Source organism: Coffea arabica, chromosome 11e, assembly GCF_036785885.1.
Source record: "Coffea arabica cultivar ET-39 chromosome 11e, Coffea Arabica ET-39 HiFi, whole genome shotgun sequence".
Lineage (NCBI taxonomy): Eukaryota > Viridiplantae > Streptophyta > Magnoliopsida > Gentianales > Rubiaceae > Coffea > Coffea arabica.
The window spans coordinates 47,794,185-47,818,763 of record NC_092331.1 but is presented as its reverse complement, the minus strand read 5'-3'; the positions used below and the strand labels follow the sequence as shown (position 1 = coordinate 47,818,763).

Here is a 24,579-nt window from a genome sequence, read left to right as displayed (position 1 = left end):
CGCACGTTTTGATGTATACTTATATTCATCAAAATATGCATTTTTCATTCATGTGTACACTTTTATTCATGGTGCATGGATATTGTTACAATCATAATTAAGTAATTTAGCTCTACATATATTAAATGTATTAGTTGTTTTAATTCAATGGTATCCCATACCATTACAAATGTCAATTTCTAATTTTATTCCCCCCAAAAAAAATACAAAATACAAAGACTGAATGGTAGACAATGGCGGCATCTTTCATTTTCCTTTCCCTTCTCAAAAGGTAACAGAAAAGAAATCTATGTATACTTTCAACAAGGGTACGGGGATGGTATATAAATAAACCAGAGAAGAAAAAGAATATCAATTAATAAAAAATAAAAACAAATTTCCTTTTCTCTCTGCTTCTTCTCCGGAGAAAATCTTTATTCTAGGGCTTTAGGAAATGACGCGACGGAGCATCGATGATTTGGAACTGAGCTCCGACGAGGAGGTATGGTCCAAACACTCGTTCAAATTCTCGCGAGTCATCAATTCAGATGATGCGACGTCGTCGAAGCCACGGCCAAGGGCGGCGCCTCCTCCGATTGAATCGTTCGCCTATTCTAATAATTCGGGAAATAATTTGAGTAGCTGTGATTTGATTGAGATAGTGGAGTCTTCTTCTGAAGAAAATGGTTGTGAGAATTTGGAGGATGATGACGTGGACCTTGAGGTGAGTAACAGAAGTAGGAAAAGTGTGAAAACTTCAACCAGCAGTCGCGGCCGTCGATTTGTGATCGATGATGATGAAGAAGAAGAAGAGGAGGAAAAAATTGTTAGTAATAGTAAGGAAAATGATGAATTGAGTGATTCTTTTGAGGAGGAGGAGGAGGAGGAAAATGACGTCATCAAGAAAGCGTTGCAGAAGTGTGGGAAGATTTCAGCTGAGCTGAGAAGAGAGTTGTACGGTACAACCGCTGCTGCCTGTGATACTTTCTCTGAAATTGAGGAGAATTCTTCACTTAGAATCGTCACTCAGGTGAGTAAAATGATTTTATGTTTATACAAATTAATTTCTCGGATCAATGAAAGTTTGAATTCTGGTTTCTTTTCTTAATTTTATTTTGTTTTAATATGGCTTGGTTTAGGATGACGTGGAGGAGGCGTGTGGTGGCGCAGACTCCGAATTTCAGCCAGTGCTAAAACCTTACCAATTGGTTGGGGTCAATTTTCTTCTTCTTTTGTATAGAAAGAAAATTGGGGGAGGTAAAAATATGTGTAACATTTCTTGATTGAAAATGGTCGTTTAGTTATTTCTCGATTGACGATAGTTTACACGTATTATTTTTTTTGCGTGCGTTTTTTTTGTGTGTGTTTGTGTGTGTGTGGGGGGAGGGGGGGGGGTTAAAGTGGTGTGAGGCTCTTTTAGCTAGAGAAAATTCACAACAATATGATGTAGAAATTGTGAATTGGAAATTTCTCCGTTTACTTGATTTAGCTTTCGTCAACCATTTTGAGTTTAGGTAAACTTTAAACAGAAAGATGAGTGACGAGTAAAACCTAGTACATTTCTAGTTAAGAGTGAAAGGATGCAAATGAACTGTAATGGTATGCATCTTTCAAGATGGCAAGCTGAGTTTCATTGGCATGCTTAGCACTGAGCTTAAACCTTCGGAGGAAAGGTGAGAATGATGAATTAGGGTTTGCATTTTGTTGGTCTATTGTGGTCCCTCCATGGAAGATGTTTTTTTGCTTGTGGTAAGGAGTCAGGTTGGCAGTTCAAGTGTCTTTAATGAGAATAGAATTTGAAGAAGGCATTTGACATGCTTTCTTGTAGTAACATATGGTAGATTCAACACTATTTTATTACCCATGCTCAGTCAACTAAGAGATGTGATTTGATAAAGGGAGTGTGGCTCATGTTTGAGCATGATAAATTATTTTGTGATGACATGTTGCCAATCTAGGTTTAGCTGTCAGCAGCATTCTGTATATTGAGGAATAGGGCTGTCAAGTGTTGAACTGTGAACTGTTCGGTGTAATAAACCTATGTTGTGGTTGGATGGATGTTCAAAAGTACAACCATTGGTGAAAGGATGAAACACCTATGTTTCCAATGCGCCATTTGGTTGTGCAGTACAAGAAATTTTGATAGGCAATTTGTGAGTCCTGAACTAACCATATGGTATTATTGCTTCCTTATCTGTAATACAAAGTTAGTGTGTGTCAGTTAGAGACTCCTACTTTCTTTCTTTACAATGCGGTAAATTGAAATTCAGAGACTCCTATAAGTTTGCAAGTGCTTGACAAAGGAGTCATTCTGATTTCTTTATCATATTAACTAGCAAGTTTGCAATTGCTGTAGGTGCTAATTTTGAATGGAACTAAGTTCATTCCTTTTCATTTCTTCTGATGCAGCTATTTTGGCAGATGAGATGGGTCTTGGTAAGACCATTCAGGTACTTCTGGTTCTGTTGGTATATTCTTTTCCCTCTTCTTTTCTGAGCTGTTTAAATTCATTTCTTTTGACAATCTGCTATAGTTTATTGTCAAGTTTAACATTACCTTTTCAGGCTATTACATATTTAACATTGCTGAAGCACCTGGAAGGTGATTCTGGTCCTCACCTGATTGTTTGTCCTGCTTCGGTTCTTGAGAACTGGGAAAGAGAGCTTAAAAAATGGTGTCCATCCTTTAATGTGCTCCAGTATCATGGTGCAGCTCGGTCAGCTTATTCAAAGGAATTGAGCTATGTTTCAAAGGCGGGATTGCCTCCTCCTTTTAATGTTATTCTTGTGTGTTACTCCATTTTTGAACGACACAGGTTAGCTCCACAATATAATTATAAAACTCTACAAGTTTCACATTTTTGCTGATATTGTAGTCATGAACAGTGCACAGCAGAAAGATGATCGCAAAATTTTGAAACATTGGTGCTGGAGTTGTGTGCTAATGGATGAAGCTCATGCACTGAAGGACAAAAATAGCTTTAGATGGAAAAATTTGATGTCTGTTGCACGGAAAGCAAAGCAGCGTTTGATGCTTACTGGGACACCACTACAAAATGACCTGCATGTATGGTAACTGCTGCTTTTCATGTAATTTCTTTGATTATTTATCTGTCTTTTGATGCTTAGCATGATGGTTAACTTTTGTTTCAAGTTATTGTTGGTATTGTTAATGGAAATGAGAATATGAAAGAAGCCGAAACTTGTTTTGATAATGTTATGTATGCTTCTGCTTGCGAATAAAACTTAGAAGACATCTAACAGTAAGTAAATTTTACAATATCCACAAAAGATGTACACACATATGTGAATTTAGTATGTAATTGTCTGTTTATAGGTTTACACTATCCATAATTTTTCTTATTTCAAGTGAGCATGTGCTGATGCAAGTATATGAATCTGTGCCAGAAAGCTGTTAGATTTCGCTTGCATAGCATCAAGAGTTTTACCTTCATTTATGACAATCTTATATGCCTGTGCAAAGATATAGTCACTCAGTTCAGTTGACCAAACCAAATGTCAGGAGCATAATTTTCATGATTCCACTATGAAAGTGTGTTGAAAACTCTGCTCCCGGTAGATGAACTGGCCTTTCATAGCAACCAAAATCTTTTCTGTTGTTTTTGGTAACTTCTGGATGTGCAGATAGGGTTGGTATTCAGGCTATGGAATTTCCTATCCTCTCCCTTCCTCCTTTCTTGTATATTTCCAATTTGAGAAGTGTGCTTCAGTTCCATTGGCATGCACCAGCTCAATCCATGAGGCTCCAGTCAAAATTGATGGAGAAGTCTTGAGAGAAGTTAGAAGAAGAAAAATAAAAAAGTTTCCTCAAAAATCAAGCTGTTAACACTGGTGCAATTATCTGGTTTCACATTCAAACATGTTCACAAATGTTTATGATTCTGAATTGGCCCAGTCATCAGGCTACTTTGAGCAGCTTCACTGGGACTGCATTTTCTACTCTAGAATTCTGTAAGGGTGTTAATCCTTATGATGAAGTCCTGGCATTCTCTTCCTGGAAACTTCTACTAGCCTTTTTTCTTCATAAAACTTTATGATTTCACTAGCCGTCAGCTTTAACCATGTAGACTTATAATATAAGTTTCTGGCATTCCACCTACCATGATGCTAGTTCTTCTGAGCACTGGCTCCAATGTCACTGCACATTATGTAAAATCTCAATATTATCCACCAGAGTCCCCTTCCTATCTCTCGCACTTCCGACATATTCTAGCAGATGCTACCTTGATTGATTTAATCCTGCACCGGATGTCAAACAAGGACACCTTTTTCATTGCCTATTTTGACCAAATGTAATTTCGTATTGCTTTCTGATACTCCACATAACTATCATCTCCTTGTTCGTCCATTCTACTTTAAACCATGCTCGATGCCGATAATATTTGTTGATAGCATTCTGACATTGTGCTGAAATATTGAGATCCACTTCCCTATAAAGAAGCATCATTTTTGCAATCACCTGGAGATAATTGGATCATTGTAGATCTTTGACACAAGGTGTCTGCCCTCCTTCCAAGGATTGTTTTTCACCACTCATCAGGGGACACCAGGAAAGTCCCCACAAAATTTAGCTTCTGCAGCACCCAATAGTGCTGAGCATGTATCAGCTTGCCCTCCACCTTCCTCTATCACTGCCACTGGCTCCACCATGAGTAAAATCAGTTCCTTCGCATGCATTGCCGCTTTGTTGTAGGCATGCAATCATTCCACTGCATGGATGCCAATAACATTTTGCGCCCGGTCTCTGAAACCTCAACTGACAATGCCTTCGGAAGAAAATTGACGTCTTCTGCAAACCTAGCTAGCTCTTCAATGTCCCATTCATTTTTGTGCACTACCTTTTTGTAGTCATTGCCTGCTGTGATTTCCCATACCTCAGAATCTTTTACCCTAGCCCCTGTAATCCTGTTGCTTATGTGCTTATGAGCAGAGATCATTGTTCATCAAAGATCATTGTTCATCAAAAGGATGAAGAAAGGTAGACTTCTTTTTTTTGAGTTTGCCGTGGGTAATTTGGCTGGAAATATTTTTTTTTTAAATCTCCCAACTGATGCATTCTACCGCATGAAATATCGTCTTTCTTGGCTTTGTTAATTTGCATCTAGTGTCAACATGAAGTTACTCCTTTTTACACTAAAATGTTTAAGCTTGGTAATTTATGTCCTCATGGATGACCCTCAATATGTTTCATTTTCCTTTTATGTTTCTCTTGGTTCAGTAAATTAAACATTATGATTCTGTGCCTTTATTTTCAGCTTGAAAGTTGCAAAAATGATATTTAACTAGCTTGATGAGCCATTTGATCCTAAGTTCAATTATCTTGTTTATTTTCTGTTTGTTTCATGTATTTATAAGCTTCAACTTTGATTTCATTTTATTATCCGTTGAGCATAGTAAATCTTCTTCTATTTCTTCCTTCAACCATGCAGTCCTTAAGAGTGTTTAAGTAGTCATATCACCCATGCCTTATGTTTTTGGATAGTCTACTTTGAAAGGACTCTGTGTCTTGAGCTGAAATCAAGAAATCTGATCATCTAACTCTCTTGAATTATTTGTTCATTGTTGTTTATTGCCACTCTGTCTAACACAGTTTGATTGGTATACTGAACACATTAAACATCATTGAAATATCAATGTTCTCCAATTTCTGTTGCTAGTGACATGATATCTGATGGTTGATATGTTGTCTAAGACTGAAGGAGCAAAAAATAGCTGTATGATTGCTGTACTTGCTACCATCTTGTAGGATTTCTTATCACCCCAAGGAAGTTCTTTGTGCTGAGATGTAGTATTTAATTCTCACCATAATTTGAACTTTTCATTTTAAATGAGTTTTTGTTGTTGACTGTTGTCAGTATGCTTTTGTTTGCTTTTGGAGTGCTCTGCTCAGTCATGTTTGCATTTGCAGGAGTTATGGTCAATGTTGGAGTTCATGATGCCTGATCTCTTTGCTACTGGAGATGTTGATCTGAGGAAGCTTCTGAATGCAGAAGATAGAGACTTGATTGCTCAAATAAAGTCTATCTTGGGTCCATTTATATTGAGAAGATTAAAATCTGATGTAATGCAGCAGCTAGTCCCAAAGACCCAAAAGGTATGTCTTACTTTTGGTGCTTATTTGGTTCAAACGACACAATAGTTTTTGCAATAGTTTTTTTGACTTAAGCCCCTGTAATTTAGCTCTTTCTATTGTTACTTTTTACTAATGGAACCTGAGTTGTTGTTGCAGGTTGAGTATGTGAAGATGGAAAATCTACAAGCAGACGCTTACAGAGAAGCAATTGACAATTATCGGGCAATTTCTCAAGCTCGTATTTCAAAGTTAGCAAAAATCGATTTAAATAGTGTTGCTAGAATTTTGCCTCGAAGACAAATTTCAAACTATTTTCTTGAATTTCGTAAGGTGTTATCAAATTTTCCTGCAGTTAAAGTGTCTTCATGTGCAACCATATAACCCGTTGTTTTGTAAACGGTTAACTTTCTTTGTTGCAGATTGCAAATCATCCACTATTGGTGAGGCGCATTTACACAGATGATGATGTTGTTCGGTTTGCTAAAGCTTTGCATCCAAAAGGTGTATTTGGCTTTGAATGTACCTTGGACCGAGTGATTGAGGAGCTTAAGAATTACAGTGACTTCTCAATTCATCAGGTATTTTATGTTCTTCCCTCTTTCAGGTATTTTATTGTTTTCCCCTCTTTCAGAATATTTTGCTCTTGCCTTGCTAAGGTTGTGCTTACGCTATGATAATTATTCTTGCATACGGAATAGTTGGAAGATGTGACCTACATTTTTGTTTTTATAACTTCTATTGCTGTTAAATTTTGGAAACATCTTGCTTGTGATTTCTGAGGATTTCAACTTTCTTACTTTCATAAAATATGCACTCTTATCTCATGATTTGTCGCCTCTGTGAATTATCTGTATAAATGATTTTCTCTCATGACCCTAAATGTTCTTGATAAGTATAGGACTTAATTGTGTAAATTAAGTTTGTAAGACAAAAAGATAAAGGGGATTTCACTTTTGGAAACTGGAAAGCAGTACGTAATACTCTACTTGTACAATCAGCAAAAATTTAATAAATTGTTTTTGGATCCTTAACCATCTGCAATGGCAAGAGAATGGTTAGATACAAATGACTTTGGAATGCCAGGACGAATATTATGCAATTCATCGTAGAAAAGACAACGTGGTTCAAAGAGATGTGTCACTGGTTTTGGATATGCTGTGAGCTAGCTTCAGAAGTGGATCACTTGGGTGTAAGTAATCGTGGGTATTTATATTCATCTGTTCATCAGAGGAAGTTTACAGAATTTCTGAATAAGAGGTCTAGTTCAGTTATTGAAATATACTCGAGTGCTATTTGAAGGCTGAGATGTCTTGGAAGAGTCTGGGAATTGATCTGTTGTGCATTTTAGCTACTACATTTCAACACCTCATGATAGTAGGATTCTGCTCAAGGATATTTTAGTTTGGTAGTCTTTTTGTTCTCCTTTGCTTAGTTACTCCACAGTAGTAATATTTACTGTACCAATAACTGTGCTTAAAACCATTGTTTTCTGCTGCTAGCTGAAGGAGTGTCTATAATCTTTTTGAATTGTTACTAGGCGTGAACCTAACTTCATCTGCCTCGTCAAAGCTCTTTTTCTTCTACCACTTGCTACTTATTGTAAAGTCGCTAGTATTATCACCTTTCTTTCTGTTCTCCATAAGAAATGTATGCCTGGAATGTATGCCCAAAATTTTTTTTGTGAAAGAACCTGCTCTAACATATATTATTATGCAACTTAGCATGTCTCACCAAATCATTACAATGAGAAGTTGCTTCTAAACCATCCAAGCCATCAATAGTTGTCAGTAATAACATTTGTAAAGGAGTGGAAAGCTTGTTAAAAACAAGAAGAGAACAGAAATATGAGAAGTGAGTTTGGCATCAACTTCCGGCCAAGAGCAAGTCAATTTCGAGAATGCTTCCCTGAGAAATCCTCTCGCAGTCATGTGCATTATGAAGACTGACTCCTGTTAGAGATGAGTTGGAGCATGCTGGTCTTACTGGGCAAAGAAAAGACTGCCGGGTCTGGCTATAGAAGTTTCAGTAGAGTGCCATGACAATGAGTTTACTTAGTTGTTGGCAGGATAGAGAGCCGTGGAAGAATTCGTGTTAAGAGCAAATAAAACTAGATGCATTATTAATTATGATGGGAGGAGCTTAAAGAGCATAAGGGAAGGCAAAGAAGGTGACAGATATCTTTTTTAACGCAAGAATGTTCGGGTTTGTGTATTGTAGTATCTAAGGTATGAATCGCGACGTGAGAATCGACCTGCAGATTGAACTCTATAATTGAGTAAATAAACCAGGTTCAACTTGTGCCACCTGATGCTATAGTGGCCCCACTTGTAGTCGTCATGGCCAATGGCAAAAGTGCAGGCATAGTTATTTAGTATTATTGATATCCAAATATTTCACAATGATTTGGCTGATGTATCGCTATAAAACCAATCATTCTTTGGATTGGTCACACGAGAATATTTGAGGTTCTCTAGACACTGATTGTGAATGGAGCCTGTTTCATAATTTGAAATGTTGCCCTACTTGCACTAAAGTACCATTTACAAGATTATGGCTGCTGAAATAGGCGTGGTTGTTGAGTATATAGAATATTATCTATATTTTAAAGGCTACAGTAAGTTGTATCAGTGGAGAATAAAGTAAATTGCATGGATGTAGAATAAAGCAAAAGATTGCAAATAAATGTGCTATGTAATTAGCTACTTTGGTTACTATTCATCGAAGATGCTTGGGTGCTGGATATTACTCAGATGGAATAGGCCATTAAAATGCTATTGCTTGCTTTCTATTGTTTTAATAGCAGTGGTTTTGCTTTAATATTCAAGCAACTGTAGACTGCAAGTAACTGGGCAAGCAAATAAAATTTGAAAATGAGAGCTTGGGTGTTTTAGAATGATATAGATTCAGTATGGTACAGGAAGAACTCTAAACCTAAAAATCCTAATCGTGCATTTGCTTATTGGATCATAAAAAGAAGTTGACTTGAAGGCCAACTGGCCAAGTCAGTGTCATTTAGTTTCTGGTTTTTTTTTTAGTGCTTTTTGGTTCTTGTAGTTGCTTCTTGCTTATTTTCATGGCTGTTATATTTAATAGCCAAACTTTTCATGCATGTTTGTCAAGGGTGATGTGGTCAGTTGATATTGATAGCTGATTGGTGGTTATGAGCAATAATTCTGGAATGTTGCCTCCCTTCTAAATAGCATGTGGCGGCTGGAAGGACAAGCTTTCTTGTCAGGAGATTAACACAAATATGATTTCATCAGTCAAACATTTCTTGGGTGGTTTGTAGTGGATAAAGTTTTTATTATTTCTTGACTTGATATGATTTACTTTTTTGGACTTTTGAGTGTTGATTGATTAAATGGCCATTGATTGGTTTGGAAGGTTTTCCAGCTTGTGTTGTTATTGATATTATATAAACTTTGTATGCCTTTCCTGCAGCTTTTGCTCTATCATGGAGATGCAGATGGCAAGGGAGTTCTCTCAGATGAGCATGTAATGGCCTCTGCAAAGTGTCAGGTATGTTCTTTTTGGGTGCCTTGGAAGTTATGCTTGTAAAGCGTTGTCTATCTTGCACTCATGATGATTTGGGTTGTATCAATTATGGCATAGGCATTAGCCGAACTCCTCCCCATTCTACAGCATGAAGGGCATCGTGTTCTTATTTTTAGCCAATGGACGTCGATGCTTGATATTTTGGAGTGGACCTTGGATGTTATTGGGGTCACGTACAGGCGTCTTGATGGAAGGTACTGACACCAGCATTCTTCCTGCTATAATTTTGTCCAATTTAGCAAGTTTGTGATAATTTGGCTTGAAAGGAATGTCCCTAGAAATTTGTGCGGTTGGGCTGGTTTCTATTACTCCCTCTGTCCAATTAGAAGTGTCATACTTTACTTTTCAGTCCGTCCCAAAATTAATGTCACTTACCAATAATGGCAATAAAAACTTCCACTGATTTCCATTGATGCCCTTAAATCTTACAGCAAGATTCTTATATCTTAGTGGGCCCCAAATTTCACCTATGAAATAGAGAATTTCCATTTGAGGGTGTGTGTGTGTCACGTTCGAACTAGCAGGATTCGTGCATTGCACTTTCTCCAAAAGAGCTTGAAAACATATCATAGGTATGGATCCCTCAATCTTATCACCACTCTATCCTACCTTGAATGGAGCAACACGTCAGGCTGCATACTAATTCAAGCAGGGCATTCTTGGAACATAACCCGTAACCTTTTGAAATCTGAGCACTGTTGAAAAAATGTGGGATTCCCAAAACACGACCAATTGATCGGGATGGAGGGAGTAATACGCATACTGTAGAGACTAGGCTTACATATGTCATGCACTTTATGCAAGGCTGTTGCAAATATATGTTTTCAAATGTTAATGCGGTGGGTGTTATTACTTTTAATACTTTTCTTCTGTCAGGAATTGACTCAATAATCATGTTTATGCTTATATACTCTGCAGCACTCAGGTGACAGAAAGGCAAACAATAGTTGATACCTTCAATAAGGACTCTTCTATATTTGTGTGCTTGCTTTCAACACGAGCAGGCGGACAGGGTTTAAACTTGACTGGAGCTGACACTGTCATAATACATGACATGGATTTTAATCCACAGATAGATCGACAAGCTGAAGATCGTTGTCATCGCATTGGACAAACAAAACCGGTTACAGTATATAGGTGATCCTCCATGTCCTAAGCTGCTGCTACTCATTGTTGAGCTTATTCAAAGTACCTTTTGTATTTGTTTGACGTTACCCATTAACATTATATTCTTTGATATCTTTTTAAGGTTAGTGACAAAGGATACTGTTGATGAAAATGTGTTTGAGATTGCAAATCGGAAGTTAACGCTAGATGCTGCCGTATTACAGTCTGGGGTAGAAGTTGAGGATGAAGGTATGGTGCCCGATAAGACAATGGGAGAGATTTTATCATCCCTGTTGCTTGGCTAAAATCACAATCTGGTATTAGGACTCAAATACAGTTTCTCCCTTATCCTCCTCTCCGCCTCGTATTTTCCCTTTTTTGTGGTGACTTTCTAACTTGTCCTGAGAGGTTAGGAAGGGATTGCAAGTTGAGAAAGAACATTGTACGGAGACTTGCATAAGCTGCATTGTTGTAACTTATAGCAGCAAAATTTTGTTTATAGTAATAGATGATGCATATGGCAGGCAGGCTCCATCCATCTTTCCTTTGGTGAGTAAAAATCGAAAAATGGGTACACAGTGAAAATGTGGATTTAACCGGTTTTGCAGTTACTTTTCTCTCGCATTTTCTTTGTTTCCATAAATGCTAATTCTTGATTTTTTGAGTCCCAAGATTCGGGAATGATCAAGAAGTACAAGCTGGTAATGTCTCATATTGTTTTGTGCTATTCTGTGTACCTAAAAGGTTTACTTGAAATCAACACAAAAAAAAAAAGATTAAATGCACTAAACCCCTTGGATTTACCCCCAGTTGCACTTTATCATCTGAAATTATTAAATAGGCACTGTGCCACTCTATTTGATGTTTTAGTCTTTAGGACAATTTAACCTTTTCTCCTTGTTTATACGTCTGCTTGTTTTTCTTGTCTGCTACTTTCTTTCCCTTGAAATCATCGATACAGTAAAGGGGCTGTAGAAACCTACTAATTACACTTGAAGCACCTCTCCCTCCATTTGCAGTTGCACTTAACAGGTCCTTTTTTTTGGTAAATTAAAAAAACAATTACGCTTGAAGCAGCCCTCTCTCCATTTCCAAGTTGCACTTAGCAAGGACTCCATCATTAGCCATTCAAACTTGCACCCGCGCGAGGCCATAAAACTAGTTTAACTTAATTACCCTCGCCAGAGGTGCATTTAACTCTTCTTCAGGCAAGTTGTACCAAGAGCTCTTAAGCCTTTTCTTTGTTTCTTCTCTAATTTTTTTGGTTGTTTCGTTTTTTTTTCCCCCGTCTTTGTATCGGATAAAACCCTTAAAAAAATGTTTCTTCTTTCACGTTCCCTCTCATCATTAAAAGGACCTGATTTTTCGATTTCAAATTTCGTTCTTTTCTCCACATCTGCATCATCAGTAGAAAAACTTATGTGACGCTTTTGCAGAAAAACGAACCTAACGTCAAAAAATCCCTCGACAAAGGTGAAATCAAACTGAAGCATACATAAATGAAGTTCTGCAGAGATGCTCAGTTGATAAACCCCAAATGGGTCTTAGATTCTTTATCTGGGCTGGCCTTCAACCCAAATATAGGCACTCTGCATATACGTATGCCCAAGCTTGCAAATTACTGGAAATTAAGCAAAACCCACAAATTATTAATGATGTTATTGATGCCTCTAGGGTGGAAAATTGTACTGTTAGTGTTAAGATGTTTAAGAAGTTGTTGTGTTTGTGTAGAGAGGCTAAAGATGCAAACTTGGGGTTGTGGGTATTGAGGAAAATGAAGGAATTTAATTGAAGGCCTGACACGACTACATATAATGTTGTTGTTGCTATGTTTTGTGCAAAGGGGGAAGTTGGTGAGGCAATGAAATTGATGGGAGAGATGGGTTTGATTGATCTTTATCCAGATATGGTCGTATACGTTACGGTACTTAAGGGTTTATCTGATATTGGTAGGGTGGAAGATGCATTTCGGCTTGTTAAGGCGATGAAAGTGCATGGTTGTGTGCCCAATGCAGTTGTCTATTCGGCACTGCTTGATGGGATTTGTAGGTTTGGGAGTTTGGAGAGGGCAATGGAGTTGTTGAGGGAAATGGAAAAAGGAAGTGGGGATTCTAAGCCGAGTTTGGTTACTTATACAGCTGTGATTCAGGGATTTTGCAAAAAGGGTCAGTCTATTGATGCATTGGGGATTTTAGATCAAATGAGTGTTTTTGGATGTAAGCCTAATAGAACCACAATGAGTGTTGTGATCAAGGGGCTTTGTAGGGGCGTGTAGAGGAGGCTTATAAGGTTATTGATAAAGTTGCTGGAGAGAGTGCATTGTATGATGAATGCTATAGTTCTCTTGCATTGTCGCTCTGGCAGATTGGAAAAGTTGAGGAGGCAGAGACGGTTTTCAGGAAGATTTTGGTTCCAGGACTAAGGCCTGATGGTGCAGCTTCAAGTACCATTTTGAGGCAGCTTTTTTTGCTAGGGCGGTGGCTTGATGCATTCTGCTTGTGTGAAGGGATTGAGAAGTCTGGAAATGTAATCATTGATACTGACATGCATTCGATTCTTTTGGTTGGACTTTGTCAAGAAACATATTTGGTTGAAGCTGCCAAACTTGCCAAGCTAATGGTGGAGAGAGGTGTCCAGCTACAAGCTCTTTATGTAGAAGCTGAGGTTAAACATCTTAGGAATTCTGATGAAGGGTTGGTTTCCCAGATCTCTAGGATCAGTAGTTGATAAAGAACATGCACTTTTTCCATCTGTGTACTCCAAAAGGTGCTAAAGTTTACTCCCATTGCAGAAATTTGAATAAAAAATTGGCTGGCTGTGGAATATTGCAGCTGATTTGTAGCTTGGCATTTGAACTTGACAGCATTATGTTCAGATGCTATATACATTACCATGGAGAGATGGTCAATTTATTTTTCCTTTTGCATTTTAATTGGCTTTGTTTAGTACCAAGTGAGAGTAATGAGACTTCATGTACGGCATGCAAATTGTTGGCGATCAGGAGGCAGATAGCGTGGAAGGGGAAGGACCTGTCTCTGGAAAATTCTGCTATCAAGGACCAATAAAATTTGAACGGGCTGACCATGAAGTGCTTATATTTGAGGCTATCATAGTCTTGTTGCAGTTATTTGAAGACAACCCTCATTGCATCAGTTTTAGATGGTGAGACTTTTATCTACTGGATCTGTTACTCTTCTTGTTTTCCAATTTTTTACTCAGCTTTAAGTTTTTGAAATAGGTGTCTTGTGAATTCTCTTTTATTCTTTTTTGTTGCAATCCGTGTCAGATGAGCAGTATTTTTTTTGGTAGTCTTGTTCTCTCTAAAATCGTTGCTGGAAAGTTGATGACAGGAAATCTGTGACAAGGAGCACATTTATTATACTGCTGCCAAGTTAAAACATTGTTGTTGTAAATTGATTTAATCTTTTGATAGATCATATTACTATCATAATCTGTGACAGTTTCCGTAGGATCTGGAAAATGAAAGAATGTGGGAAGGCTTATGTCAAGGGACTGTTTTGCTGACACCTAGGATTAGCTGCAATGGGCCTTTTCAGGATCATAGATCCTGGGTTCATACATGCTGAACTAGTAATCTTCTGTAAATTCGTTAAAGGCTTTCAAAATCAAATTAGAAATTGTCTAGGATTATCTTTGAGCTAAAATAGATGTACATATGCATGACTGCACAAAAGTCATTTGGACATTCTAATTACCCCTACTATAGGTAGCTTTATCTATCCAACATGGAATTACATGTTTATATCTAATCATCTGATATGATAAGTCTTGATAATCAAGGGATAAAATTGATCAACAGTCTGCTTTTAAGTCATCCTGCATACAAATGATCTCCAGTATTTGGGGGTCTATTCTTAATTTTTCAACTATAGTTTATCACCAAGTTCTTAGCTCGTTTTTCACTTGTGGGGATTCATATGCCAGTGTCATGCATGCTTAAATCTAAATGGTAAATATGCTTTATGTTTTCAATAATTGTTGTGATATTTTGACTGGCAGGATTGTTGCTTTTGGTTTTCAAATTGCTTTCTGGGATCACTGAACAAAATCTGGAGCTGTAAGAATGTCGGACAAGTTTTAGCATCTTTCTTTTTGTGATACACTGGGTAAGTTTGGACATATTTGCTGATTTGGTTTTATGGGAGTCCCCCAGACTTGTTAAACCATTCAATTTTCCTTTCTGGATATAGTGGGTAACTTTGGACCACCTGGCCGATTTTGTTCTAGAAGTGATTTAGAAGAGTACCCCTACCCCCCAGCCTAGGCTTTTTTTGGATAAGCATTGTTTTCAGGGAAACATAAGAAAAAGCAAGTTAATGTATTTTGTTCCAGATTCCAATGTAAGTACTCGATATGTTTGCCACAACAAGGGGGGAAGTAGAAAGGGAAATTGCACATTTTCAACCTCCAGCTTGCTGCAATACTTTTCCAGTCTCAGACTTTTCAGTAAGTGATTACTATTGGTAGAAGTCTGTTCAAATAGATGATCTGAACGCTATGGACAAATAATGCTCATTGTCACCAAATGCTTTCTAACTTTTCGTCAGTCTTGATTATTGTGGTTAGTACATCAGCCTGTCATTTTGAAGTTTGGGAACTAAGCACTTTGAGCATTTTGAGTCCAGTCAGACTTTTGGTAAATTACATCTTGGTGTTCCTTAGAAATTGTGCTCTAAGATGTTGTATATCTGACACTACAATTTCTTGCTTCTCCTTGTTGCTGTACTGGTTGACTTGCTATCTGTTGATTAGTTGAAGTGGACTAAAATGTTTTGCTATTTCCAGGTATAGAGATTCAGTTCCTTCTGGGGGACTGAAAATAGAGGGATTACTTATGAAGAGTTACTGTTTTCTTTGGTTGAAGACTGATGCAGTGCAACCACCTCTTGAACTAGCGAAAATCCCATAGCTGGACTTAGAGTTGTAGAAGCCTTTTGAAAGGTGAGTTTAGTAATTGACAATGCACGTTCAGCCAGTTGCAATGTCGATAACTTGATATGTCACTTTATAATGATATTGCGAGAGCATAGCAGTCAATATCTGGCATTTTAGCTGGAATCAGATTGATGACAAGAAGTCAACAAATAGTTCAGATTGATGACAAGACGTCAACAACTACTATAGTGAAATCATTCTTCTTATTATGTTTCCGGACAAGGTATCTGTTCATGTAGTTGGAACTGGAAACAGTATAATGTGATATAACAGCGCCCGGAGTTTTGCAGGAAATGGATTCTTCATGCTAGGATGTGGTATCGGACTGGGAAACTTTGCTGTGTAAACAAGGACAATCTGGGATTGGATAATTGTTGATCCAGTTATTCTGAACCACGTACAATGTTGTTAATAAATTGTAACTTATCATGGATAACTTATGGAACTTTGTAACTGTAAGGTGCAAATCATGTATGTTTACGATGAATAGTATTTGCTGAGTCTAGATTTACACTATGAGATTCCAACTCCATATGAAATGGATTTTGTAATTTTGTTTTCTATGTTTTGATCTTATCATTTGTGAAGATGAAAGAACAAGAAGCAAAATAGAAAGCTAATATGGAAGCAAAGGAGAAAAAGATATTGTGGTGTGGAATACGAAGAAGGTTTTAGTCGGAGCAGGGGCATGGGCTTTATTTTATCGAACTTCGCTGTATAATGTTGTTAGGAATAAAGTCCAGGCCGAATTTTGGCAGTGGGATTGGATTGATGAGGTATACTATATGCAAATTTTTGTAGAATTATTTTCTATCATTTTATTTATTACGTTTATAGCTTTGATTGTTTGTTTTGAATGTTGTCACCAGCTAGTCTCCAATGGGTATTTTAGCACTGGCAATTTGCATATCTAGGGGTTGAAATGTTTTTGCTGTTTATAATGTGTAAATGACCAAAAAATAGGGAATATTCAAGCATTGCATTGTTCTGGAAATTTGGGAAGATTATTTTGAGGGATAACTAACCATGTATTTGAACCACGAGTGATAAAGCTGGTTCGGGACAAGTTTACAAAAAGCTGGTTAGATAGGAAATTCATGTTATTGGCGTATGCTGTTTTGTTAATAATCTGATCATCAACAGCTTGTCATGACTCTTAACGGTGCCGAATTGCTAGACTGGCCGTGGTCTCTGAGTTAAAGAGTATGATTTTTTTTTTTCCTCAACCAAGCAATGATAGATATTAGTATCCTGTTAATTTGACATAGAATGGATGCTATACTGGGATGCCTTTTAATGAATGTTGTGAAAAGTATAATTTCTGTTTAGCAAACTGAAGTCCTTTTATTTTAGTTTGTCTTGTTAGCTGCAGTTCCATTCAGGTCTGATGTCAGTCAGCTAAAGGATCTTGGCGTTGGTGCAGTTTTCACTCTTAATGAGCCATACGAAACTCTGGTCCCAACATCTCTGTCTCAGGTATGTTCCTGTAGACTTCCTACATAGAGTCTGCATCTTGACTTTGTTTTCATTTCAATTAAATGGTAGTGAATTAGAATCGTTCTTCCAAGCCGACGACCATTTTGTTTTGTTTGCTAGCTTGATTCTTGATGGATTCACACTAGTGTTTTTAGACTTCTGACATGTTCCGGAAGAATTTTACTCTCTGCACTTACTTTCATGCTGTTGCTGTTGTCCTCTTCTAGGCACTTGACTTTATGTTACTGAATTTAAAATAAGTGGCTATAGATTGGGTCACAGTTTTTAGTCGATATATTTTCAGTTCTAAGAATGAAACACTAGTTTGCTAAGCCTTTGAAAGCTGCTTCTACAGTTCTAAGGGTTTAAGTGCCTTTGTTTTTTACTTGTTTCTTCCCCCTCTTGTGTCTGTGTCAAGGAGTCTCAGCTTTGAAGTCTAGTTGAGTATTACTAGTTCTGTTGATTTTCTCGAGTGAATGGTGGTACTATTACTCGGGTGCATTATGCATCACTGCTTGCAGTATCCCTGTCCTCATGAGGTTTTGGTCTTTTGATGATTGTGTATTTTGCAGGCTCATGGAATTCACCATTTTGGTCTTTCTACATGAGATTACCTCTTTGCGCCATCACTCAATGACATTTGCTGAGCTGTAGATTTTGTTCATGGCGAGTGTTTTGTCATAATAGGATGCGTATTTGACCAAGTGTAAGCAAACTTCCCAAATTCTTTTAAGTGCATATTTCATTATTGGATTAATCAGATTATTGGTGTTGTTTCAACTGGGAAGACATACTTGCAATTTTATTCACGTCCTTAATCTTAATTACGGTGTTTCTGATAGTGTTTAATTAGCTCGCATTTATTCATTTCATGCCCAGGATATCTAATGGACCTTCTTCACCTTTGGTCCTCTATAGCAATTGGGTGTGGAGAAAGAATCACTGGACATGTGAAAAACAGAACAAACTTGTCAACCTTGTATTTAAAATGACTATTTTACACTAATTCTGTCCTTGTTATGAGACATGACTGACTGCTTTATACAACTCAAATATTGTCATCTAATCCTTCTTTTCTTGCTTTTAATTGGTGAAAATGCATCGTGTGGATAAAGCACTTGTGTCCATTGTAAGGCTGGTCAAGGTCACAGCACAACCATCGTTATTTGATAATGTGACTTTTCTGGTCACTGCTGATTACATATATTCTTACTTCTCTTCCCCATTATGCTTGGTATTTTGTATTTTAGGTTAAGTTTAAGCAGATGATGTGCCTGATGTTGCCTATAATTATGTGAAGTCAATACGGCCGACGGTACTCTTAACCTCCCAGTGGCAGGTTTGTCAAGATCATAATGGATTTACTTACAATCCAAATTGTGGACTAATCATGTAAATTACTCTAGTTAACTTTGTTTGCTGCTGATTGCAGGCTGTTCAGGAATTTCAGTATAGGCAGGTCAGGAATTCCTGTGCCTCAAGCCCCCTGACAAGTCTGGTTTTGACAAGCTCTAAGTTGTTTTCTGTCTGAGATCTTTTAGCATTTTATGATGGTTCTGTAGTTGTAATAACCAGAGCTGATCTGATCTTGATGGATATGATCCAAGCCAAGAGCCTACTGCTGTAAGAAATGAGATTTGGGTAGATGTGAGTTTCATCTATAGAGTTAAAGTGGCTGGTGAGATAGCTTTGACGAAACTTTCTTGATTGTGGCTTAGATGTGTCACGCTCGACAGAGAGTTTTAGATGAGGAGTTGAGAGGAGAGAGCAGCTGCTTGCTTAAAGCAAAACCATTGGGAGACATTACTGTGGACATCCATGTCTACTCTTCATAGATTCATCAAACTTTGCACATATTTTTCAATCGTGTAGAAAATGTCTGTCTTTCTTTAGTGATCAGTTAAAGCAAAACCATTGGGAGACGTTAGGATTTGTCTTTCTTTGGTGGTTAGTAGTCAATTCGAATTTGAAACCTTTGGTTAATTAGGACAAGTGATCCCCAACTCATAATTGCACCTCACAAACTCTAAAACAGCAGGCAAATCCATATGGATTGTGAAATTAGTACCATATATTTCAAGGTTGCGGAAAAGAACTTTTGGTCTTTTGCTTCTCCAAGGATATGATAAACATGCATACGGGAACCTGCTGACCTGAAGTCCTGAGGGCACAAGAAGAATGGAATCAAGAGTAAAATGGGGCTCTATCCCTGGTATCACTACGATACCTAAGTTAGCTCCTAAGGCTCCTAAGATGTTAAGGAGTCCGGTAGTAAAGGAGGTGAGGATTTTTCTAGTTACCCGTCATAGGAAAGAAGAAAGATGAAGTTACTACTCATGGGGGTACGAGTCTCTATGTTGATCTCATAGGATACTGTAATTCGGCGCTACTTATTATCCTAGTGTGTCAGACTGAATCAAGTCACATCAATCTTGTCATTTTTATTTGATCGCCTTGGATCCACCTCCGGTGATTCCTATTAGGCTTGCTGCCTAGACTGTTCCGAGTGCTGAGCCGAGGTCAAGGTTATTGCCAAGATCGCAGCTCGGGTCCCACAATAAGTCTCAAAATTGCTTCTCATACCTGATGCTTTTATCATTGGTAGAATGGTTGTATTATGCAAAGAATCATTTGTATCTCTGGTTCAAGTTAGTTCCAGGGACTTTGTACGGCAAGATTTTGCTATACATATCTTGCTATTATCTTCTCTTCTATATATACCTGCTTTATCATTTATGTATCTACATTAAGATAAAACACCATGTGTAACCAAATCAACCTATAAAAATTCACATTGAAATGCGACCTCTTCGTATAAGGTTTTGTCTCGGTCTTTGGTTATACAGAGAAAGTTGGCCAACTGAAGTATCATAGTAAATAATGAATTTGTATAATAAATAATGAATCGGCCAACTAAAATGTCATAGCAAAACAATGAATCGTGGAACCCACTAGATTCATGTGTAACAATAGATAGGTCGACTAAAGTTTGGTTACATGTGTAATCAAAACAATGAAACAACGGTGTGACTTGACCGAAAACATAAAGACAACATTGAGCATCCACATCAATGTATAATGGGGGGATAATTCCCCCCATTACACCGCTCCATGACATGGTCTCCCATTAGAGTCGTGTCATGGAGATTACACGCATAATACTGATGATGCGCGTCATGGAAGATGTGTGGGATTCAAATGGCATGACAACACCAGAAAACATCCAAATAGCCAAAATGAGACAGCATAATGGGAGACCGTATCATGGAAATTACACGCACAATACTGATGATGCGTGTCATGGAAGATGCTGTGGGACTCAAACGGCATGACAACACCAGCAAACGTCCAAATAGCCAAAATGAGACAGCATTTTACTTGGTCAATTTTTGAAACATTTTACAACGGTCATTTTTGGAACCAACCATTTTACAACTGCTATATTTTAGAAACGGATAATTTAATTTACTTCCTATAAATACACAAAGTAATTTTTTTATTTCACCTCACAATATTCTACTCCATTATCTCTCCTACTCCCTTATGTCGTGGAGTTAAATTCAGTAGATAGGGTATTATTAATTAATAATGGGGATTATTATGATATTTTCACATTTGAGGTGTCTCATCAATAATTTATTTTTAAAAATAACCATTTTTAAAATAATAAATTTATTTATTTATGGGTTATGAGTTGTGCATTATTAAAATAAAAGAGGGGAAAGAGTATAATAAAAGAGAAGATAGTGGAAAGCTGATGTGCCATGTGGACCCATATTATTATACTCTGTGAGTGTAATCCATTATGCATGAGTGTAATAAAAAGAGGAAATAGTGGAATGCTGATGTGGGATAGTGAAATGCTGATATGACATGTGGATTACACCCTGAAGGGTGTAAACCACTGTGGATGCTCTTAGAACCACAATTCATGAATTTCACATATTCACATAACAATCATATATTTAAGAAAACAATGAGTCTGCTGCCAGCGACCGTGAAAACAAAATCAAAAGTAATTGCAGTTCTTCATTAAAAGCTTGAAAACTACGAATTACTAAATCTAAATTATTTTCCAATAATCAACTATAACCTGCTCTGAAACCACTTGTTAGTGTTTGTTTATATTAACTCTTGGTAAAAACAATCACCTATTAACCCAGAATATTTTGGATTCATATTGATTGACTGATACTTGAATTTCTAGAGATTCATGATTTTTTGCGAACATTGTCTATTATATTATGACAAGAATTATCTCTTAGGCAAGATTGTCTATTTTGTCTCATGTTATCTCCTCCTTACTGATTATTTGTTACTCTTTTAAGCAACAATGAGGTGCTCATGTAACATTCAAAATAAACAGAAGGTAGCACAATATTGACTAACTAAGATTTAAACTTTTTTTAAAGAGAAAAAGAGGCTTAATAAGTGTCAAAGTAAACAGAAGGTAGCACAATATTGACTAAGATTTAAACTTTTTTTAAAAGAGAAAAAGAGGCTTAATAAGTGATAAGATATTTGTTTCTATCTAATAAATGAATATTTAATGTATTGGCTTCTATCTAAAATAATTTTTGCTTGTTTTCATCTTAATAGAAACTTAAGCTGCCACCTTGGATCTGTTTGATAGCCTCTCCTTGCTGGTAATGCTTAGTAAGACGGAATCCTAAGAACTTCGAAGAGCCGTAGAATAACTTGATGATTACCGTAACGGAACATCTGTTGTAGTATATCAGAATTGTGCTAAAAAAAAATCTATATGCCATTGGGTAGACTTGATAGGTCGAAATTTTGTCATTTATTTTACATTTAATTCCCTCTTAATATCTTACCAAATGTGCGTTAATTAGTGGATTTTATTCACTTCTGGATTTTTATGTTAATCACAGGGAATTGGAACAAAGAATGATAAAAATGTGTAAATTCCTCGCTACATTTGCTGTTTGGCGTGGTCACGTCAACTTAGGGGTTAGTCTGTCCAGGCAACTCGAGAATAACGCGTGATGTCCAACTGACAATTAAAACTACGTGGGACCCCGAATATTCCATTATTGTTTGATTTGAATTGACAAAAGTAGTTTAGCGAGAATAGGAAACTTACCAATTAGTAGATTCCTTTCTTTTTGGTTGTGGCTGATTAGTATAGGTAGAAGTCGACTGAGACTAGGACCCTTGTTTTTCTTCTGGACTTAACCTTTAGAAAAGCCAGCCGCAGGAGTTTTTGGAAAGAGGGAGGACGTTGGACGACTTGGCTTTTGTCTTCTTCTTTTCTTATTTCCATCGATTTCATCATCCCAAATAGAGGATGATGTATGCATTCAATAATTGTTCCTGCAATTTTGCGTGAAATTATTTCAATGGAGATGAACTAAATCTCTTTTTCTAATCAAGGAACAACGGAGGATTTGGTTCAATTTAAATTGTGAGATCGAACTAATATTTCTTTTTCCTATTATTTTTTGGTATTCGTATAATTCCTGTTTTATGTTCTTATGGTTGTTATATTATTCAATTATCCTGGACCCAGATTTTAGATTAATCCGATAACCTAAAACCAATTAAAATAATTAAATACGTAATTATTTAATCATTCTAAATTAGTGGTAACTAGCATGATTGGGTTCGTGTCAGGGAAATATACGGACTAATTTGAAACAATCCTCGTAGCATGTTGTTTGGTTAGAACAGGATTTCTCTAATTCGTAAGGCAATTGGGAAATTGAACTCTACGGTCGTACCTAGAATTATTTCGCAATTAGGGTAATAACTAACGGTCGTACCTTGGCTATCAATAATTAAGGAGAAATTGACTGTCATCGCTTGTTTGGCAGTTATAACTTATTTATCAGTTTATAAGTAGAATTATTCTTGCATCGATAATCAATTAGGAGAACCATTTCCGAAGTTGCTTTTTGGCTAGAGCTTGTCTAATATTATTTGAGTCTTTATAATTTGTCATTTAATTTTTATCTATTTGTTACATTCAAGTAGCATAGTTTATTGTCAGTTTTTATAAAACCCCCATATCTTGAACTCTAGAAGAAATTAATTTCACCCAGTTCTTGAGGATTGGACCCTGCTTACCAATAGACACAAAATTTGTATTTAATTTGAGCAGGAATTTATTATTGCACAGACTCGACACCTGTCAAGAGCCTAAGCTATAAGCACTAAATCCATATCCATCGCCACTAAGGCAGAAACCCAGAGCCTGATACAAACCTTAATGATTTTGGACGAAATAGGATACTTGGCATAAACATAGAAGTGGCATTGAGTTGTCATCGGAAAAGTATCACTCAACATCTCATGTGATGTTTACAATTTTTTGAATAAACTTTGAAAATTAACTAAACTTCTCGCCGCTGCAGGTTGAATCATTCCAATCCTCATTTGCTGTTACGTGCTTTGGCTTAATGACATTATCATGCGTATGTCTCAAAATCGATGCATTCTTGTTGACTTGAGAGGCTGCTCTAGGAAACATCTTCCTACTTAGCCGTGTAGGGTCGATCTTTTTCTCTTGTTTATGGTGATTTCTTGTTGATAGCAGTTGTTATTTGCATCACTTGATAGTGCTCTTATTTTTTCTACTTTGCTGCATTGGTGGCTTCAGATACTGTTACTACGTTTTGTCTATAGGTCTACAGTTTTTTAATGTTGCTCCAAATTTTACAATATGGTTACACTAGTGCAACTTTAGGACAGTTTTGAGGTTCTGTTCTACATTTCAATAAAAAAGTTGTTACCCTAGAAAATCAGCTCCTGAATTTCGTATGCAATGTCATGAAACATGTAATACATCTGTATAGATGTTTGATTATGTTAGTGTTGTGTACTAGATACAGTTGTGCGGTTTAATAAACTTGGAAATGTATAATACATCTGTGTAGATGTTTGATTATGATAGTGTTTTAAGATATGAGATTTTCCTTGAATGCTATGAGTTTCTATCTTGGCCTTTTGTGTATATTTTGACGAATTTACTCAGCATTTGTTGCATATTGGTGGTTATTTACTTCTTTTATAACTTACTTCTTATACACATTTGATTCTGGAATTCTCAACAAGTCTTTGCTAGTCCCTTGATAGAGCCTTTTTTTATGACGATTTTTTTTGTTGTCTACAATAATATTTTTTTATTTCATTGCAACAAATAATAAATTCCTCTTACATACGTCTAATTTTCCGAACAGAAGGCATTCCTAATCTATCCAGTCTAATTGCCCCGCGAACCAGCCTCGAGAACATATGAAAGCAGTCATAGACCTTGACCTGCTGCTCAGGATGAGATATGCCCACATTGGACAATAAATCAGCAACTTTATTAGCCTCCCTGAAGCAATGTGAGAATCGAGCAGGATCCTTGACTAACTGCCAAATCTACCGGACTTCTCTTCGGATCTGCCA

The 24,579-nt window shown here is 36.9% G+C and overlaps 1 protein-coding gene and 1 pseudogene across 2 annotated transcripts; both read left to right on the top strand.

Moving 5' to 3' along the window:
• Positions 1-221: 221 nt before the first annotated feature.
• Positions 222-11,330, top strand: LOC113694032 (protein CHROMATIN REMODELING 19). 2 transcript variants are annotated; one of them, XM_027212882.2, is made up of 12 exons: positions 222-1,009; positions 1,119-1,236; positions 2,389-2,447; positions 2,544-2,794; positions 2,865-3,045; positions 5,908-6,093; positions 6,229-6,402; positions 6,492-6,650; positions 9,514-9,591; positions 9,685-9,821; positions 10,546-10,764; positions 10,877-11,330. In XM_027212882.2, the coding sequence occupies exons 1-12, from the start codon at positions 434-436 to the stop codon at positions 11,037-11,039; spliced, it is 2,301 nt and encodes a 766-aa protein (XP_027068683.1). In that variant the 5' UTR covers positions 222-433; the 3' UTR covers positions 11,040-11,330. The 2 variants fall into 2 exon arrangements, with proteins under 2 accessions (XP_027068683.1, XP_027068684.1); XM_027212883.2 differs by having other exon boundaries at positions 223-1,009; positions 2,389-2,429.
• An 881-nt stretch (positions 11,331-12,211) lies between these two features.
• On the top strand, positions 12,212-19,880 carry LOC113693053 (pentatricopeptide repeat-containing protein At5g47360-like; annotated as a pseudogene).
• Positions 19,881-24,579: the final 4,699 nt, after the last annotated feature.

What these genes read in the sequence shown, in the direction of transcription:
- LOC113694032 (XM_027212882.2), top strand. Translation starts at nt 434, where the DNA reads ATGACGCGACGGAGCATCGATGATTTGGAACTGAGCTCCGACGAGGAG. An exon ending in CACTTAGAATCGTCACTCAG is followed by an intron (nt 1,010 to 1,118) that starts GTGAGTAAAATG and finishes GGCTTGGTTTAG; the next exon opens with GATGACGTGGAGGAGGCGTG. An exon ending in CACTACAAAATGACCTGCAT is followed by an intron (nt 3,046 to 5,907) that starts GTATGGTAACTG and finishes TTGCATTTGCAG; the next exon opens with GAGTTATGGTCAATGTTGGA.